Source organism: Quercus suber, unplaced genomic scaffold (assembly GCF_002906115.3).
Source record: "Quercus suber isolate HL8 unplaced genomic scaffold, Cork oak 2.0 scaffold_394, whole genome shotgun sequence".
Lineage (NCBI taxonomy): Eukaryota > Viridiplantae > Streptophyta > Magnoliopsida > Fagales > Fagaceae > Quercus > Quercus suber.
The window spans coordinates 512,479-531,731 of record NW_027069846.1 but is presented as its reverse complement, the minus strand read 5'-3'; the positions used below and the strand labels follow the sequence as shown (position 1 = coordinate 531,731).

General features: G+C 32.4%; 2 protein-coding genes, 1 long non-coding RNA gene and 1 pseudogene across 6 annotated transcripts; 3 read left to right on the top strand and 1 right to left on the bottom strand.

The window, feature by feature from the left end:
• The first annotated feature begins 1,242 nt into the window (after nt 1-1,242).
• LOC112000861 (folate transporter 1, chloroplastic) lies at nt 1,243-8,696 on the top strand. Of its 4 annotated transcripts, none has more exons than XM_065761065.1 (9): nt 1,243-1,596; nt 1,707-1,783; nt 2,269-2,345; nt 2,623-2,716; nt 3,367-3,460; nt 3,968-4,041; nt 4,323-4,436; nt 5,746-5,916; nt 8,110-8,696. In XM_065761065.1, the coding sequence occupies exons 1-9, from the start codon at nt 1,443-1,445 to the stop codon at nt 8,380-8,382; spliced, it is 1,128 nt and encodes a 375-aa protein (XP_065617137.1). In that variant the 5' UTR covers nt 1,243-1,442; the 3' UTR covers nt 8,383-8,696. The 4 variants fall into 4 exon arrangements, with proteins under 4 accessions (XP_065617137.1, XP_065617138.1, XP_065617139.1 ...); XM_065761066.1 differs by having other exon boundaries at nt 1,244-1,596; nt 4,326-4,436; XM_065761067.1 differs by having other exon boundaries at nt 1,244-1,596; nt 8,253-8,696.
• A 2,947-nt stretch (nt 8,697-11,643) lies between these two features.
• Nucleotides 11,644-12,392, top strand: LOC136062239 (uncharacterized). The gene is made up of 2 exons (XR_010624043.1): nt 11,644-11,859; nt 12,161-12,392. It is a non-coding gene; the product is annotated as an uncharacterized LOC136062239 (long non-coding RNA).
• A 503-nt stretch (nt 12,393-12,895) lies between these two features.
• Nucleotides 12,896-12,986, top strand: LOC136062244 (U6 spliceosomal RNA; annotated as a pseudogene).
• A 3,831-nt stretch (nt 12,987-16,817) lies between these two features.
• LOC136062236 (pectinesterase 2-like) lies at nt 16,818-18,828 on the bottom strand. The gene is made up of 2 exons (XM_065761055.1): nt 18,633-18,828; nt 16,818-17,431 (listed from the first exon to the last, which is right to left on the bottom strand). The coding sequence occupies exons 1-2, from the start codon at nt 18,826-18,828 to the stop codon at nt 16,818-16,820; spliced, it is 810 nt and encodes a 269-aa protein (XP_065617127.1).
• Nucleotides 18,829-19,253: the final 425 nt, after the last annotated feature.

Genomic DNA, 19,253 nt, shown 5'->3' with positions numbered 1-19,253 from the left:
TAAAAAATTAATATTCATTACACCTTACAACTAACAAACCATTACACATTACAACACATTGCAAATAAATAATATGTTACCCATTCATTTGCATTATAAATAACAACACATTACAAAGAAAAACCCATTGCATATTTCATATAACAACTCATTACAAAACACAAATAACAAATAACAAATACAAAAAACAACAACAACAACAACAACAATAATAATAATAATAATGATAAATTACTATTACAAACAACACATTACTCATCAACAATATAAAAGTGGTATGTGGATATATATATATATATATATATATATATATATATATATATATATACCAAATGAAAAAGTGAGTATATATATTAGCCAGGTCTAACCAAAAAAAAAAAATAAAAAAAGGTTTGAATATTTACCTACAAATTGAAAAAGAATAAAAAAATTTTAATTTGTAAAATGATCAATGTGTGTGAAAGGGAGAGTTTGGGCGTGGAGAGAGCTGGGAGAAGTGAGAGTTGAGTGAGTTAGGAGGTGAAAAGTGTATCAAAGAGTTTATATTTGAGACGGTTGAGATTGGTGTAAAATTTATTGGAACTCGAGTTTGATAGACACAAGTTCCATTTAAAAAAAAAAAAAAAAAAAATTACCGTGCTCACATAACTAAGATAGGTGGGGTAGGTGGTGTAATTTACTAGCCTAGAAGTCGACTATGCTATACTCGACTTTCAATAGTCTACATGGCTTTTTCCTCTCTTTTTTTAATCCACGTTAGAGCTAATTTTTGATAGAAAGTCAAGTATAGTGAATTTGATTTTGGCTAGAAGTCGATTTTGCTGTACTTGACTTTCAAAAACAGTCCAGCTAATTAATAAACTTTAAACGCATGCCATTCACCTAAAATTTTTTTCAGAATTATACTGTTTGGCAAATTTTACCGAAAAATGACTCAATTTTACACATCCAGGTCCCAAAATCACTCACTAAAGATAAGTAAATTTATAAAGTTGTTAAAATAATCATGCTGACATTATTTATTTTAGTTTTTTTAATTATTTTTTATATACCCTGATGATAAAAGGAAAGTGGGCAATGGATGTTCGAAGAAAAGAAACAATTAAAATATTTTAATATTTATTCAGAATTTTTTAAAAAATATTTTAATGAAATAGAGTTTTTTTTTTTTTTAATAAAAAAACCTGATTGTGTAAGAAAAAAAAAAAGAAAAAAGAAAAGAAAAGAAAAGAAAAGTGAAGTAGTAAGCAATGTCTTAACCCTCAATGTAAATCGTTAGTTCCCAAGTTTTTGGGACCCTAAACGGGGGCAAACGACCGCCGAGGCCGAGCAAGTCCCTGAAAAGTGAAAAGGCGCAAGACGCTAGTATTGTAACTACTGTTTCATCAAAATGCCCAAAAAATCACCAAATTTCCCTTATTGTTAGTCCAAACAAAAAACAAATGTCACAATCGCAGCCGCAGCCGCAGCCGCAGCCACAGTCTAAATCGAAGTCGGAGCAGTGGCAATGGGAGAACGCCACCGCCGGAGCCGCTGCCGGATTCGCCACTGTCGCCGCCATGCACCCCCTCGACGTCGTCCGTACTAGGTTTCAAGGTACTATCCTCTACTTTATTATTTATTATTTTTAATGTTTTTGATTTGAGGTTAAGAAGTTGTTTGAATCGAATTGGTTTGGTTTTGTGTGTTTATTTTATTTTTTGCAGTTAACGATGGACGACTTTCGACTCTTCCAAGTTACAAGAACACGGCCCACGCTATTTTCACCATTGCTCGCTTGGAGGTTATGTTTGGTTTTATAGTTACTTTTTAGGCACTTAATACTTTATTTTACTATGATTATAGTCATTGTTCAAACTTGACCATGCTTGGGTTGGGTACATTTACAATTTTTCCTTCCATTTGTTCTTCATAAGAATCATACAGAACCCAAGTTATCTTGGAAATGCATCTTACTTTTGTTGCTAGTTGCTACCTTGTTTTGTTGATGTGGGCAAAATGTAACAGATTTCTATTCATAAAAAAAGAAAAAAAAATTATTATTACAGATTTCTAGCTACATATTACTGGGTTTGCCTAGTTCACTTCCCGTGTTAGAACTGAGGTTTGGTGCTCGGCACCATTACAACTATGACTTATATTATTTCCTTTCAATTATGAGCCTGGTGTTTTGATTTATGATTTATCATTAGTACTTCATTTGACTTAAAACACTTCTTTCTATTTTATACTATTCTCTTGATAGGAATGTTATTGCTTTGTGTTCAGGGTCTCAGAGGGCTTTATGCAGGCTTCAATCCCGCAGTTATTGGGTCAACTGTTTCATGGGGTTTATATTTCTTCTTGTAAGTGCCAATGTTTTGGTTGTCTGAGATTTTAAGTGTTTAGATTTTTCTAGTCCTTTACGCGGCCAATGCCTGTTTGAAAAATGTAGAGTTTTAGCAGGTAGACAGTCAAATGTAAAACTTGTTGTCACACCTTATATACATTTAATAAACTTGTATTCACACCCTAAAATTGTAAGTACCAATGCTTTCACTTGTAATTTCTGATTTAATTTTTTGAATAATTTTTTACTTTTATTTTTAAATTTATTAACAAAAAATTTTGTTTTATTTGTAGCTATGATAGAGCAAAACAAAGGCATTCTAAAAACAAGGAAGGGAAGCTTAATCCTGGTCTTCATCTTGCTTCTGCTGCAGAAGCTGGAGCTTTGGTGAGTTATGCAAACTTCTAATATATGATTGGGAAGACTAACATAGGATATCAATTTTTTTTTTGTTAAACACATTTTGATGGCTCTTCATCAAAAAGTGTTGTACAAACCTGTTGTCATTACCTGCTTTACTTGTATCTGGCACATGATACCCATTTTGGCCCACGTGTCCAATTAATGCTTTTATTTCCAAATCTTTGCACTTGTTTAGCCTGGGGTGTGGCAGGATAGACGAATTTATCAATATTGAAATTATGTAATTAATAATTGGAGATTAGAAATGAAATTTGTGGTCTGTAAACTGTGTAGAAATTAAAGAAGTAAGTTCAGTTTATTGGGTACACAGTAACAACCATGAGGGGTAGCATAATCAGCTGGAAATCACGCCTCATGAAGCAGAGGTCATTGGTTTGAATCCCCCTCCCTGTCCTTCCATACTCGGGGTTGAAGTGTTGGCGTTGGCTCATTTTGAATTGTTATTGTTTTATTAATTGTTGTCACATTATCACTCCATATCCTGGTTGCTTTAGTTTCTAAGTGTTTAATGAGAAGATAATACCTTATTCCTTACCTATGGCATTTTTATGAGGTAGATACAGGTGTTACATTTGGTTTTCTTACTAATGATTCCAAATATGTGGCTTTGCCAGGTTTGTTTGTGCACGAATCCTATTTGGCTTGTAAAAACAAGGTTGCAGCTGCAGACACCTCTTCATCAAACTCAACCATATTCTGGGCTTTATGGTCTGCTCTGCATCTTACATTAAATTGCTAATAATCTGCACTCTCAAATATCGCTTTTCCTTGTGAGTCATATCAACTTTGGCTCTAAGTTGTAGCATCACATTAAACTTAATTATTTTCTCTTGTGCCATATAATTTCTTTTTTTCGAAGAAACATCAAAGCTTATACTTGTTCCAATCCCACCCTGCACCTTAATCATCTCAGCTAAAGATCAATCATGGTGATGTTGATTTTTAGAATTTGGAAGATAGCCTTTTTTATCAGATTGATTTTATTTAAGTTGTTTTTAGTATAATTTATAATATAAAAGTTTCCATCATGATCGCTTTGTTTAGATGACAAGAATTTTTTTAAATGAAGTGCTAATTAAGGATATTAACTATATGTTGAACTAGTTTGCACTCTTTTAGTTGATTTTATTAGTTTTTTTTATTTATTTTATATTTTTTATTTTGTTCTTCACTTGAAAACCAACTGATATGCTTATATCTTTTATCAACTTTCAGATGCCTTAAGAACCATAATGAGAGAGGAAGGCTGGAGTGCACTTTATAGAGGGATCATTCCTGGTCCTTTTCTGGTATTTTGTTGTCTCTTATCTATTGCCTTATGCTTTTTTTAGCTTGTATTATTCTCTTTCAATTTTGCCATTGTGCTCAAGCAGAAATGAAATTCACAATTTTAATACTGCAGGGCAGAGAGAATAAAAAATTATTCTAGAATGATGCTTATGTATATAAATTTGGATGCATGTGAATATTAAAGAACTAAACGTTGTCAGCATTAGTAATGCTAAGATAAATTTTTATGCTTTTTATTGCTTTAGATTTTTCCCACTTAGAGGTGTTTGTGCTGCTTCAGCAGGTTTCTCATGGTGCTATTCAGTTTACTGCGAATGAGGAACTTCGTAAGGGTATTATTGACCTCAAGTCTAAAGACAGAAAAAAGGATTCTGAAAGTGATGATAAACTCTTGGTAAGTCACTACAATCAATGCTTTTTGGAATTTGGGTCTGCATAACTGTATAAATGTGCATATACTAGAAGTATCAATGTACACTTCTGCATTGACAAATGGGTCCCTTACTCCCTTTTGGCAAACCTGGAAATTTCCTGTCCTGTCTTGTTCTTGAAAATTCAAGTCCTAGTTTAATGGAGAGATGTCACTAACAGAAATTTGTATGTTGAATCTGTGGTTCTATTAGTGGACCGGATAGGGAGTGTACATGCAGGATTGTATAGTGGGTTTTAGTTTGTTTCTGCTGGCATTTGATATACCAATGGTCATTTGGCCTTGATGTGGGTGGATACAATCTAACAAAATCTACCAGGGTGAGATGCACACGGGAATATGCACATGGGAAGTTATTGCACATGTGAAGGTATACCATGTAGTAGGAATTGAAAAAGTAGGTAGAAGTACAATTGTTGTCACTCACTAAGTCACTCCTCACCTCACCCCACTTAAGATGATTTTTAAACTTTTGGGACCCCACAACTATTTTATAAAGGATATAACATAAACTAAAAAAATTGAAAGTCTTATGCTTTAATAGTATATGTCCAATATTTTCTTACTTAAAAAACCAATTAGTTTTGCCAAGTAATAAAAAAAAAAAAAATGAAAAAAGAAGAAGTAAAACAAAGCATCCAAACAATCATTTAAGTGTAGTCAGACATGCGACATCACTCAAAACCCAAAGTCTCATACCTTTAACTTTGGATTTCAAATATAAAACAAGCAAACTATAATGACAAACAATATTTTTTTAGATTATTTAGACCAACATTAGTTTGTTATAACGTTTTCAATTTTAGGAGGGTTAAATATAAATTTTATGAATCCAAACTTAAAAAAAATATTTACATATACTAGGAATATTAATATTTTTTTAAGTAATATTTCAAGGGTTCATGGTCCTCTTGGTCTAAACATCCCTCCGTGTGTTGCATCACATTACTTGGGTTGAAATTTTGTTCAATTCAAGCCAAGCTTAAAAAGAAGAGAGAGAGAGAGAGAGAGAGAGAGATAGAGAGAGAGAGAGAGAGAGACCCTAAGTCTAACCTAACTCATTAACTTATGAAAAACCAGCATGAGACATTCAGTTGGGGTTAGTAGGTTAAATGCAAACTCTTGGCCCTAGTAGAGCAAATCTAAACCGACCCTTAATTACATTACATTTTTTTTTTTCTTCAAATTATCTAATTTGGACGTGTACCTATTATCTATTAACTATATAAAAAGAGCGAATGCGCTTAACAACAGTAGTTTTGGTTTATTCAAGCGCTGGGCCAAAACAGTGCACTTGGGGGAAACAAAGCCAAAATTTAAACAGTGCGTTTGGTTGAGAAAAGAAATTTTCAACACAAAGAGGCGGTGGGGGAGAGAGAAGGGAGCAAGCGAGTTGGTCAGATTCAGCTTCTACATTACTTGCTCAGTATGGCACTCTTCATGGGTATGTTTCTTTCTCTCTTTTACTTTTTCTTATTTTTCTCTTTCCTAAAAAAAATTCTCAGTTTGCCAAATCCTTATTCTTCTTCTTTTTGTTTGTTTGTTGTTTTTTTCACCCTAAAATCCCCTTCCTCCTCTTCCATGAAGAGCCTTTGAAACTTTAAGGTCTATTGAAACTTTAGAGAATAAAAGAGTTGTTGCCTTTTTTTATTATTATCATTATTATTTTTGGGTTTCTAGAGAAGCTAAAGGGCAAAAATCTTAGTTACTTAAGCTGGACAGTTTTTTTTCCCTGGGGTTTTTGTGGGTTATATTAACCAAAAAATGGGTACCCAAACATCTATTTTGAATAAAATGCATTCAAGGATTTTATATTTAGGACAAAGTTTAGCTACAAAATTGGTTGTAGCCTTAGGCTACAAACTCACTTAATAAAATAAATATTACTGTATATTTTGAAAATCTAACCGTTGAATTATATTTTTTTTACGTTCTTAATGCACATGTCAATTTTTGTGTCAATCGGTTATCATTTACTATATAATCTATAATCTTATATTTTATACATAATTTTAAATTACAAAAACTTGCAATTTAAAAATTTATTGATGACATAGCTATTAATTTTTAATTTTCTTGAAATTTTGCAAACATGGAGGATATAAGAAAAAGATGCAATCTAATAGTGGATTTGTCAAAATTTATCTTCAATAAAAAGATATTGAGTGAGTTTGTAGCCTAAGACTACAATCGATTTTATAGCTAAACTTTGCCCTTATATTTATTTTGAGGATTTTAATATATCTCTAGCTGAGGTTGAAACATGCTTCTTGTGTAGTGTCCACCAAGTGTTTGTGGAAATGTTTTGCCGTCACAGTTTGCTTAGGAATTAGTATTTTCAGGATGTGTTTATTGAGTATTCACTGGTAGTTGTATTTGGGGGTGTGGAATACTATTGTTTTTATGCTATAACTTTGAAATCAAAGTACTTATTAATCTGAAACAAAAGAAAACAAAAACGTATAATCACAAATTTGCCAAAACTGTGTGCCTTTTGTATTCCATGAGATTATGTAAGATGCTCAATTAGGGAGTTCATTCATGATATGTGGTAGTTTAGGTGTGAGTTGGAAAGGGCAAGTGAAATGTACATTTCTTTTTGATAAGTAACTGAAAGCCAAAGTACTTTCTTATTGAAATACTTTACTTGCATAATCTTATTTCATTGGAAAGAAAGCCATGGCATTGTTGAAATTTTTTCTTCTTTTGGTGGAAATTGTTCACATGGAGATTTATGTTCTGGTTTTTTAACAATTGCAATATATGTAGTCTCAAACAATGTTATTTATACTAATACATTGTTTTTTAGGGGATAGTGGGTGACAGCAACAAATTATTTCATATAGAAATATAAGGGATTAATTAAGACTTAGACTGATAAAAGAGGGATTGTTTGTGGGTTTTTTAAAGATTGATAAATGGGGTAGGATTTTTCTCACTCAACACAGTAGAGGATAAAAGGGGATGTTTGTTGTTCTTGGTGTTTATTTTTTCTTGGTAAGAATAATCTTTTTTATTTTTTTCTTCATAATCTGATGATGGGTATCTTGCCATTATCTAAATACTTGATATCATGCACTCTATAGTATGTATTCATTCTTTATGTTTGATGCACCGGTATTGATCTTGGTTATCCTGGAATTCTGCCTGAACTTTGTAGCTCCCAAATCATTTACCTATAAATTACACAATGAGACAGAGTTGCATGGTTAGTGTTTTTTTTAATGTTACGATTAGAGATATATTGAAATTGAGATTCATATCAAGGGCAATCATTTATTAAGTATTTCAACTACATTGGATTAGTAATTAGGATTATTATAGCACACCTTTGTGTGTGTGTGTGTGTGTGTGTGTGGGACCGTTAGAGAAAACCATATTTGATTGATGCTCCTAACAAATTGTGTACAAAAAAAATGATTGTAATCACCAAAGGTTAGAATTTTTACCCAAGAATCTCCTGATGTCCCCAGGCTTCTGAATTTTTGTAATTAATGACAGAGGCTGAAATGTTTCTTAACTAAAATAAGAATGACTGATTTTTTTCCTTTGTTGTTAGATGGTATATGCACATCCTTATGCCTTTGTTCTTTGCAATTTTTCTCATAAAATCTGCATGGTGTGTAATTTATTATAGGGGAAAGAATCTTCCATTAAAGAACCCAGAAAAATAGGATTAAAGGATGGAGGAAAAACTAATAGACATGACATGGTAGTTCAATTTTCTTTCTTGGTTTTTTTGTTAGAGAGAATAGTTACAAAGAAGATATTCTACAACAGCAATCCGGAGATGAGGATGTTTTCTTTTGCACATGGTGCCATGCTGAGTTTCAAGACTTTTCTTGGAAAGATTTATCTTGATGTGAATAAGGAAATGGCAGAAGTTTCATTTCAGTTGCATGCAGCATGATTTGCTTATGTAGCGCTACTCCCACTAAATGATGTGCAGACAAACACATACACAAAGTAAAGATTAGGAACAAAAATGTTTTAGATAGAACAATTTATGATTTAAAGATGGGAGCTTTTTGGACGACATATGTACTCAACTTTATGATGTGCCTTTCAAAGCAAATGTATGCATTTGAACTGGTTCAATAGGGTTGAAGGGTTGAAGTGATAGCTCAATGGTAATGATATATTTGTATTGACCCTCTGTGGTTCAAAACTCACATTCCCCTTCCTCATTATCCATCTATTGAAAAAATGTATATATTTGACATATGTTATGATATTTGTATTATGTCAATACAAATATTATGTCTTCCTTTTATTTGCACTTTATATTCTACTAATAACAACTTGTCACGTATTTTTTTTCTTCTTATAAAATAATCAAGATTTTAAATAGAAAAAAAAAATTATACACATAACATACTACAATTAGTAGAGTATAAAGCGAATTACAAAGAGTAGGACATGATATATATTCGTGTTATATGTCCTATTATATGTCCCATTACATTATTGTTTCTTTTGCGTATGGTAAAATTAATGTCTCTTTTGATTAATGGCAATAATTTAGTACTTTTTACAAATCAAATGATTTATATATTTGTTTTGTGTTCTAAATAAAATTTAGAATTTTTCTATAAAAAAATATAAAATTAAAATAAATCACTACACTTTTTCAAGGCAAGCACGTGCAAGCCACGTGCTGCCCAAATAAGTGTATATAAAATAGGTATAATTTGTAAATAATTTTGATAAAATTAGCAACTAGTATGTTCACAAATAAGACATCTACACGAACAAGCATTAGCATGGACTAGCCCGTTTTAGTCCCGCTAAAATTTGCGTGAAAACCAATAGATGGGCCCATTGTACATTTGGGCTAGCAACTCCATACCCAAAAGAACCAACCAACACAGAACCTCAAAACAAGTAAACAACTGTTTAATCGTCTGTATGTACCCGCCACCCATGGTCTCTCTTCAGACGATACGACCTGTAGTCTATAGAGGCAACAGCAGCGACGGTGATATCATTGGGAGCAGATTTCATTTCGGGTTTTTCCGCCCAGATCTTCTGTTCGGTAAGAAAATTAAATTTCATGTAGTTGTTGTGAATCTTTTATTTTTTTTTGGATTCTCCTCCTCTGCTTCAATCAATACTTTGTTGCATCGGCATAAAGTTAAACCTCTCGTGTGATAATGCTCTAAAACTCGTTGATTTTCGTGGTTTTTAGACCAAATTCTTTACTGGGTACCAATAAAATTCACCGAACTTATATATATATATATATATATATTAGTTTTAAGTTGGGGACCTTGTTGATTTCTCCATTGTTAGACTTTGCGTATGTGTTTGAGATTTAGAAGGCTATTGGCTAATTTAATGTTCATGACCAATTTTCTATAATTCTTACATATACTAACATAGTTTGCCAATATGTTTCAAAAAAGGTTACTTTTAGGATTTGATTTATAAAAATAAAAACAAAATTTTGCTGAAGAATTCAATATTCACAGTTCAAACGTCTTTTCTAGCAATTTCACCTCAAAAACCATAACCCAACTTTGCAATGTGGCTTTGGCATAATCCAAAGTCGCCAAGAGTTTCCATTAGTGTCTCTCTGAAGTGTTTGTCTATGTGACTATGTGAGTTTCTCCCTCTCTCTCTTAGACTTGATTTGAGTGTGTGTGAAGGTGTTTGATCAAAATTTCAGTGATAATGCAATGATTCTCATCTGACTTTGAAGTTTGAAGTATTCTTTGTGTTTAAAATTATAATAGCTTTAGTGATGATGTTCTTTCACCATAAACCGGTAAATTCTAAACACAAGGAGCTATAAGGTCATGCTTAGCTCTAGATTGGCTCTGGCTTCAAGAGTAATTTTAATTATTTACTTGAGCCATTGATGATAGAAGATTGTTATTGAGATGTGTGATTGTGTCTATAGGTTGAGATGGTAGCTTTCTTAAGAGAGAGAGAGAGAGAGACCCATAACTACATTGTTCAAATCTTGAAATTTTTTAATTTTCAAATCTTTAATTTTAAGTTTCTGAACAAGCTCATTTTCCACATCCTTTTAGGTGGCTCCTTTTTCTTCATATAGTGAGGAGGAAGGCTGTGAACTATTCTAGTTTCCATGGCTACTGAAACAGCTATTCAAGATCCAAGAAAACATGCTTTGGAGGCATTGAAGCGGAGGTTTGCCTTTGTCGAGGCTGATCTGCTACAACAAAAGAACAAAAAGAGTAAAAAAGAAGATGGAAAAGAACCTCATAGGACAACTTCTTTAGCAGATAAAACTGATGCAGCAGTCACTCCCTCATTTGATGCTCAACACAAGAAAGGTATTTTTTTTTTAATTAAAAACAAAAATTCTTATATGCCTAACTTTGGTTTTGAGGATCTCCCTTATATTAGGGAAAAAAAATTATTCATTAAGAAATAAATATCATCTTGTAAGGCTGTCTCAGAACAGTCTCAAATTCTTCATTTTTGTATGTCCAGTGTCCAACAGACAACCGTTATAAATAGTTTGGCTACTCGGGTGTCCAGATTGGCTCCCATTTTTTTTTTTTAATACCATACACTTTTTTGGTTTTTGTCTAGATAGTTGTTCTAGAACCAAACTTTGTAGTTCTGTTATAAGGGAATGCATTTGATCTTTCTGGAGTCACCCTGCTTAACAAGGTACTGCTTTAGGCATGCAAAATTGCATATAGTTTTTGTTTTATGAATTGTATTAAAAAAAGTAATGTAACGTGGTTCTATATGTACTGTGTGTCACAACTCACAAGGTATTGCTTTAGGCATGCATATACTTGTTTTAGTTTTTTAAGTAAAATTTATTTTAAAAAAGGAATGTAATGTGTACTTGTCTCCTTGTGCTTATATATATTCTAATTGATTAGATGGAAGTCAAATTTTTTGTTTTTGTTTTATGCAGATCCTGAAGAAAATGCTCCAGCATATTTGCAGCTCTCTCAAGCTGTACATGAGAATCTGCTGGCAACCAATATTAAGGTACATCTTTTCTTTCTGAACCATGAGCCTTTGATCATTGGAGCTGCTTCAATTAGTGAGTTGGCTTTACGGAATTAAGAGATGATATATTCTCAGCTCCTTGGCTCACGTCTGCCTGGCATCGTGCAGCTTTCTAGTAGAAAAGGAGACATGGTCGATAAGATTTTACACGAGCTTCTTCAGAATGGTGATATGTTGTGTAATTATCAAACATATTGAAGGAAGATGACTGATCCATTCATCATAACTATTAAAGTTTCCCCTTAAAATACTGCATAGCCTTTAGTTTCATTTGTATTTTTTATTAATGGCTGGAATTTGGTCATATCTGTTTCCCTCTGCAGCAAAGACCTAGTAGTGATGGAATTCCAAGATACATGGATAGCTGGCATGTTGTGAAGGAAACTGCACGGTAAGTAATTTAGCTCAGATTTAATTTTCATAGCCAAAGAAGGAAAGCTCTAACTGGAGTACAAGCACATTGCTCTTTTGTAAATTGTAATTGATTGGTCATGCTTAACAGCTTGGCGATTGAGGTTATATAATCTTGGTGAATAAATTACTGTTCTCTGCTTTGGTCTATAGTGGATCCATGTTGTTGGAATTCCAGTCACCATATAGATGGGTGATACTTTTCCTTCCTTAAAACCACCATTATAAACCTGAGACATTTCCTCATCTATAAGGCTAATCTATTCTGTTGGGGCTTGCAGGTTCGAGGGTGTTCAAGGTTTTTACAAGGGCATTACACCAAACCTCCTGAAGAATGTTCCCGCAGCTTCAATAACATTTATTGTGTATGAAAATGTCCTAAAGTTGCTAAAAATGGCAAGAAGGAAGGACTGAATTTCTTTTTGTTCTAGGTTTCTTTTAGATTCTTTGTTACAGGCTTACAGCCTACTTTGATCTGAGGGTGAAAATGAGGAAATAAAAAGTTTTGGTATATACAGTGGTCTTAGTAAATTATTTTTCCCTCGCATTGAATGTTGAATTGGCTAGAGACATCTTGATTGCTTAATGGATGCATTATATGGACACTACTGATGGACTCGCTGTTATTTGGTAGAATAGTGATATACACTTACACGTGACTATACTATCTGCAAGGTTGGTTTTGAAAAAATCTAGTACCACGAATAAATGCATAACTTTTGTCACAACTTTCCACATGACAAACTATGAATGATGAAAAAAAAGTTGTAAGTCTGTATGAAAGTAACAGATAACTTGTCACATATTAGAGTTATGAAAAAAGTTGTGAATTTATTGTGATACTAGAAGAAGAAGTGAAGAACTACTTTTTTGCCTTTCTTTATAAGAAAAAACAAGGGAGGTAAGACTTTGTTTTAGACTAATGTTTGATTGGACCAAAAACAAATTTCAAGGACAAAAAATAATATTTCAACCAAAAAACTCTCTTTATAAGAGAAAACAAGGGAAGTAAGAGTATCCTTTCAAGGACATCCGATAAAATTGGAATGATATAGAGAAGATAAGCAGTGGCCCTGGGCAAGGATGACATGCATAAAACGAGAGATAAAATTGGAATGATATAGAGAAGATTAACATTGCCCCTGGGCAAGGATGACATGCATAAAACGAGAGATATTTCAAAAAAAAAAAATTCTTCCTAATATGCCTTCTCTGCCTCTCATTTTGGAAGTCAAATTCAAAGAGTAAGCTCACATTCTGCCCATCCTTGTACGGTTAGAGTTTAATCACTTGAAGGCAGAAAATTCCTGTATGCTGTTACTTTTAATTTGTATTTCCTTAGCTGTTTTAATTTCAGAAATCAGAACACACTGATACTAGGGTGATTTTGAACCTAGCTAATTGATATTTTTCAATGTGAAGCTTTTAAGGTAGTCCCACATCTTAAATTTGTTGGGACTTAATGAGGGGTTTTTTTTTTTTGGAGAAAGTTTGTTAACTCTTTTTTTTTTTCACCAAAAACCATATAAAGTATGACCTTCTTGGCTAATCACTTAATCAGCTAGAGGGTTATTTTCCGCATATTCAGGTTCTTAAGCTATTAGAAAAGATTGTAAAATATGCACATGCTGATTTACTAGTTTTTCTCTTTAGCTAAACATTTGGTGATGAGGTTCTAGTTTGATACTGTTTTAATGATTTAGATAGTCCCTAGACAATTCTTGGTGCCACTTGTACTACAAGTTATTTTAAGGTTTACAATGACTATAAGTTTGTAGTATTGGTCCCAGATGTGGATGGCAGCCCTGTTGGGTGAGAATCACAGACATAAGGATTTGAGTTTGTAGAGAGAATATATTTCGTTTTTCAACTATATTGTCTAAATGAATGCCTAAAGGTATTTATAGGCAAGCACATATTCCCTGGAAAAGAGACATTTGTTGTGAACAGATATATCAATTTCAAGAGTTATACACTTACACAAATACCATGCAATTATAACTCTACATAAACAAATTTCGCATATGTGAAGCAATACCATCCACCAAATGAGAAGTTATTGCATGTATGAGGATATATCATAATATGGTGTGATCATCCATTGTAATTATACACTAACATGCAGTTCCATATGTATAGTGCTACTAGTATTAATCACGTTTTAATAAATTGCAAGGACTAAAGATTCAGCTGGGCAATGAGTCTGGACTCAGGTTGGTTAAAATTTGTGCGTGAGTTGAAAAATTGTTCAGTAATGATGTATGTTAAGATTGTATACTTTGTATAAGTAGCCTTTTAACTTGCAAAGGGAAAGCGTTCATTGATTTTCTTCCCATTCTTAAGACAAAATTGCAATTTTTGCAAAGAAAATGACCTAATAGATTATCAACAAATTTTTTTCTTCCTAATTGGTCCAATAAATCATTGTTAAGTTTTATTAAATTTTTAGTTACGTCTTTTGTGTTTTGGATTGTAAAGCCAAAAAAAAAAAGTTTGAGAAAGTTTGTTTAAAACTAAAAAAATAATTTCCAAATTTTAGTAAACTTCAACGTGCAAGCTATGTTATAAATATTAGTGCAATTATTTTCATGACCATCTCCAAGAGAAGACATCTCTAAGAAAATTAACCACTGCCTTTTCTCTAAGTAAAGCTTGCCTAAGGCTTGTGCCTTTTGCTCATCATATTACAAAGCTCAAGGCAGGATATAAAATAAAAATAAGAAAATTTGCAATCCTGAAGCTTATGCATGCAGACATTCCTGCTACACAAGGTTTTTTCACTCAAAAGATATTCACTGAGTAGCCAAGTTTACAACCAAATTCTGGCTCTATTTTTTTGCCCAAACAAGATTAAAGAAAATGAAACTAATCAAATTTTCCATTTAGGAAGGGTAGTCAGGCTTGGACTCAATTTAATTTGGGTTGTGAGTGCAAAGATTGATCGGTTGTCTCTGTGCTTATAAGCATGTTGAACTCACCCCAACTTGAGGGATGTATATGAGCTGTCATAGTCATGAGGGGCACCAGTGGAGTTGCAGACATTAGTGACAGACTCTGATGACTGGACTTCCTCAGCAATTAGATTCTCTGACCCAGTGCTAATATGTCTTCGATCATTAGATATATTTACCACCTTAGCCAAACTTTCAATTAGCAATCAGAGAAGGAGAAGAAGAAAAAGAGAGAGACTTCATACTCGTTGTCTTAATTGCTCATTCTCTTCCTTGAATTGCATCCCTGCATGATTCATGAATTCAAATAAAGGTATGACAAGAAAATGTCAAGCATGTTTGTACAAAAGTTTAACAATCTAGATAATCATAGAATATTCTTGCAATTACATGGATGTTCTACAAGAACTGCTCTTCGCTTTATGTGCATGCCTATGTCAAACCATAAGTACAAGGTTCTGCAACTTAATTATACTAGCTGAGATCCCATATGTTGTGTGGTACAATATATTATTAACTTTCTCTAATATTTCAATAATTTTTTTCAAAAATCTTGTAATTTAACTGGTTATCATCTATAATATTTCCAACAGAGATATTCAAGGCTAATTCAATGAACTAATATTTTGATATAAATGTAAATGTTATTGAAGTAAAAGCATAAATAAAAAGAATATCATAAAATGCGTTATATGACACAACCTCATACTTTCTAATATGAGACTTTTGTTTTTATATATTAATTGATTATAAAAGAGTTTTATGGTTGACAAGTCTAATGAGGATCGACTAACCTATGAGAGGCTTCAGTCTTACCCAAATGCTTAAGTAAGCAACAAAGTCATGTTCAACTTTGAAGCCAATTCGTTTTGTGGATAATATAGTGTCTATGTTTAGGGCGCTGAAAGGTTTAGATCTAACGGGGCAGCTGCCTCAATAAATTTTGACCGATGACAATATTTCAATGACTAAGAGCTATTTGACAATATAAATTTACTGGGATTCTCTAGAATTGGTCTTTTACATAACAAGATAAATTTACTTCTTTTTTGTACCCTTTACCTTTTTGTAGTCATTTTCATCTTTATGGTGTATTCAACTGAAGACTACAACTCTAACGGGCCAAGGAGCTGATGAAGGAAATAACTAGCCCTACTTTTACTGTAATTGCTTCTTGCGATGATATTTTGGTTTGGTTTGCTTTTAAGGCCACTATAGTTTATAGAATCAGTGTATTATCAGATGTAGGTCCTTGTTCATAATCAATCCAATTTAATCAGATTTGATTTCGTATTAGGTTTATTTCGTATTAGAAAAAGTCATTAAAAATAAAAGGCTTTGTATAATAATAATAATAATAAAGATTAATTTCTCATAATTAACCTCATTAAAGTTCTATTAAATTTTTCTAGATTATGCACGCAAGATTTTAATTTGTTTTTCAATGAACTAGTTTTCATTTTTATTATTGGACTTATTTGATATTAATAAAGTACATAAAAAGTACAACTATCACTGTATCATTCAATAAGTTATAAATTTTAATTCACATTAAGTGCTACTTAAAAATTAATTAATTCATACCTATTCACATAGAGCTACATATCACTTTTTTAATTCATATTGTCATTTAAGCTTTCTATAAATATTTATTAGAATGTAAACCAATTAATATCAACCAAATTTTTGCCAACTTGAGAGAGAGAGAGAGAGAGAGTAATACCTATGTATAGCACGAGTTATAAGCTAGTATAAAATAAAAGAAAATAATGAAATTAACAAAAATAATTTTAAAAAAACTTAAGATATTCACAGGTAACAATTATCATAACTTATTCAACACATTGTAAATTATTTTATTGGACAATTGTTGATTTTTATTTTAATATATACAATATTCACTATCCTATTAGACCGGGAACAAAAGGAATTCCCGAACTTGGTAGCCAAATAGTTCCATTTATAAAGTTTTCAACAGTATAGGGTTTCACTTCTTCAGAGTTTTTGGCAATATGATATCCAGGCCATTGAACCCTTCCTTTAGTATTAGCTCCTGGCCACGGTTGGCGTATTCTATGTAATTTAGTGTGGACAATGCTTTCTTATCGCCATTCTCAAGCCACCCTTTAGGGTCTATCAACTTATCAAGAAAACTTTCCATTACAATGGTTTGAGAACAGTTATACCATGGCCTCCCTAAGAATGCTTTGGTTTGGTTTAGGTAGGGTTCAAGATCTTTGTCGGCCTTAACAGTGCAATTGTGTAGCACTATTCCATTTGTGTCATTGACCTTTCCACGACCTTGGGCTGTAATCACAAGTAAGTTGCCTGAGTTTGAGCGTTTTCTCAGATAAATGTTACAGTTTTGGAAGACAACATGCGCGAATCCAAATATGAAATCTACTGTGCCATAGATATCACATTCGCGGAAGAAGTGAATGCCATATGCAGTCAACAATGTATCTTGGTATCCTTGTATAGAACATTGATAAAGTGCAATTCTGTCACCGGCTAATCTAAGTGCCACAGCTTGGCCACCATCGGGTCCGACATAATTCACAAATCTGATGCCTTTGACCAACACATCGTTGGCACTAATATCTGATCGAAGAAACATAAGTAAAAATAATCAATAATTGGGGAGGGGAAATCCTTTTTACTTAACAGAAAGAAAAATTCTAGGAATTAAACGTTTGTACCATAGCTCTTATTAGGGCACAATTTTAAGCTAATGGGGTCGGAGTATAAAGTAAAAAACAAAAACTCCAAATAAGCATCTATATATTATTAAAAATTTATAAATACTCAAAATCGTTATTTCTAAATACATTAAGATGTAATCATTTACTAACAAAGACAAAAAGAAAACAAAATAATGTTTTTTTTTTTTTAATACTAGGCTGGCTAAGATTTTTTTTTTTTTTTTTTTTTTTTTGAAGTTAGAACATAGTGGTGATGCTAAAAAATTTAGCTTTTAGCACCTCAAAAAACTACTTTATCTATTTAACTACTTCACTTTACAATACATTCAATATCAAATGTTCTATTTTTTTTTATCACTTTATCTAAAATAATATAAACAACTCATTAAAATAAAAAAATAAAAAAAAAGAGAGAATTTAAGTTTTTAATTGAAGGAAGAGATATAATCTTGATAAAATATTGTATTTTATTTTCAACAACTTGTTACAATCAACTGGTATTTATACTGGTTTACTGTAATTGTAAAAAATTTAGTTTTAACTTCTCTAATAACACATGATTTTTGGTTCTTTAGTGATGAAATAGTTTTGTTTTGCTAAAATACAATCACTATTGTAAATGTTTTTATTGTTTTTGTTAAGTTTTTGGGTTGGATAGTTGCTATTCAAAAAAGCTAGGCTTATTGAGGAGAAGGGAGACCTAAGGTTTTAAAAGGGCCTAACTACAAAAATTAAACATATAATAACTAAAAAAAAAAAAAATTGGATCCAGGAGGGCCCGGGCCCCCTTAGGCCCTCACATGGGTCCGTCCCTAACTCTTATGTAGCCGATTGTAAGTGGTGGATCCATGTGAAAGTAATTGTTCACCACTCATGATCAACCACTTCAACAAATTAGAGCTAAAATTGTGACCAATGGTATAGCGGTAGAAGAATTGTTGTAGAATTAATAAGGTTGTATATTAAATATAAAGATGTACGTAAAAAAACAATAGCTGAAAATTAATAAGTGAATAAGACATTACCCACTGTAGCCGAATCTGAAGTTGAGCGAACAGTTTTTGCGCTATTGTTGAATTGAATAATTGTTTTGTCCATACCTTCTCCAATGAGGACTAAATTTGACTTATTTTGTCCTATATGAATGGCTTCATTGTATGTTCCTGCTTTTATTAAAACCACATATGGATCATTTCTATTAACTGGTATCTGTGAGATGGCTTCACTGATTGTACCAAAGTTACCACTGCCATCAGTGGCAACTGTGACATTGGGAGTGCCATAAGTGGCAACCATGACATTAGGAGGGCAAGAGAGAAGGCTACCAAACAGGGAAAATATTGTGAATGCAAATACTAACATATTAGTATTTAGTGCCATGGGGAAAACTAGTAATCAGAGAGACCGAATTTGAACTTCTAAATTCTAATGTTGAGTGTGCAAAACCATGAACAGTATTACAGTCTATTTATAATGTCGAGGGCAATGAGAAAACACTATCTCCATGTGCACCTGTAAATCCATAAACTCCTTGTTGACGTTTTCATTATGTGAAAAATTATCTTTGTTTCTCATCATTATTACTTTCTAGTAATAATTAATTATGGAGTCCCTTTTACTAGTTTAAGATAATGAACCTCCCTAACCATTACTGATGAAAGCATTTGATTGCATGGACATTTCCTATCAATACAGTTTTTTTTTTGGGATAGATAGAATTA

Bases quoted from the DNA above. Each gene is read 5' to 3' on its own strand.
- LOC112000861 (XM_065761065.1), top strand. From the start codon at position 1,443: ATGTCACAATCGCAGCCGCAGCCGCAGCCGCAGCCACAGTCTAAATCG. The intron at 1,597-1,706 runs GTACTATCCTCT...TATTTTTTGCAG, and splicing joins CGTCCGTACTAGGTTTCAAG to TTAACGATGGACGACTTTCG. The intron at 4,042-4,322 runs GTATTTTGTTGT...GTGCTGCTTCAG, and splicing joins TCATTCCTGGTCCTTTTCTG to CAGGTTTCTCATGGTGCTAT.
- LOC136062236 (XM_065761055.1), bottom strand. From the start codon at position 18,828: ATGGTTGCCACTTATGGCACTCCCAATGTCACAGTTGCCACTGATGGC. The intron at 17,432-18,632 runs GTATGGACAAAA...TTCTTCGATCAG, and splicing joins TTTAGTCCTCATTGGAGAAG to ATATTAGTGCCAACGATGTG.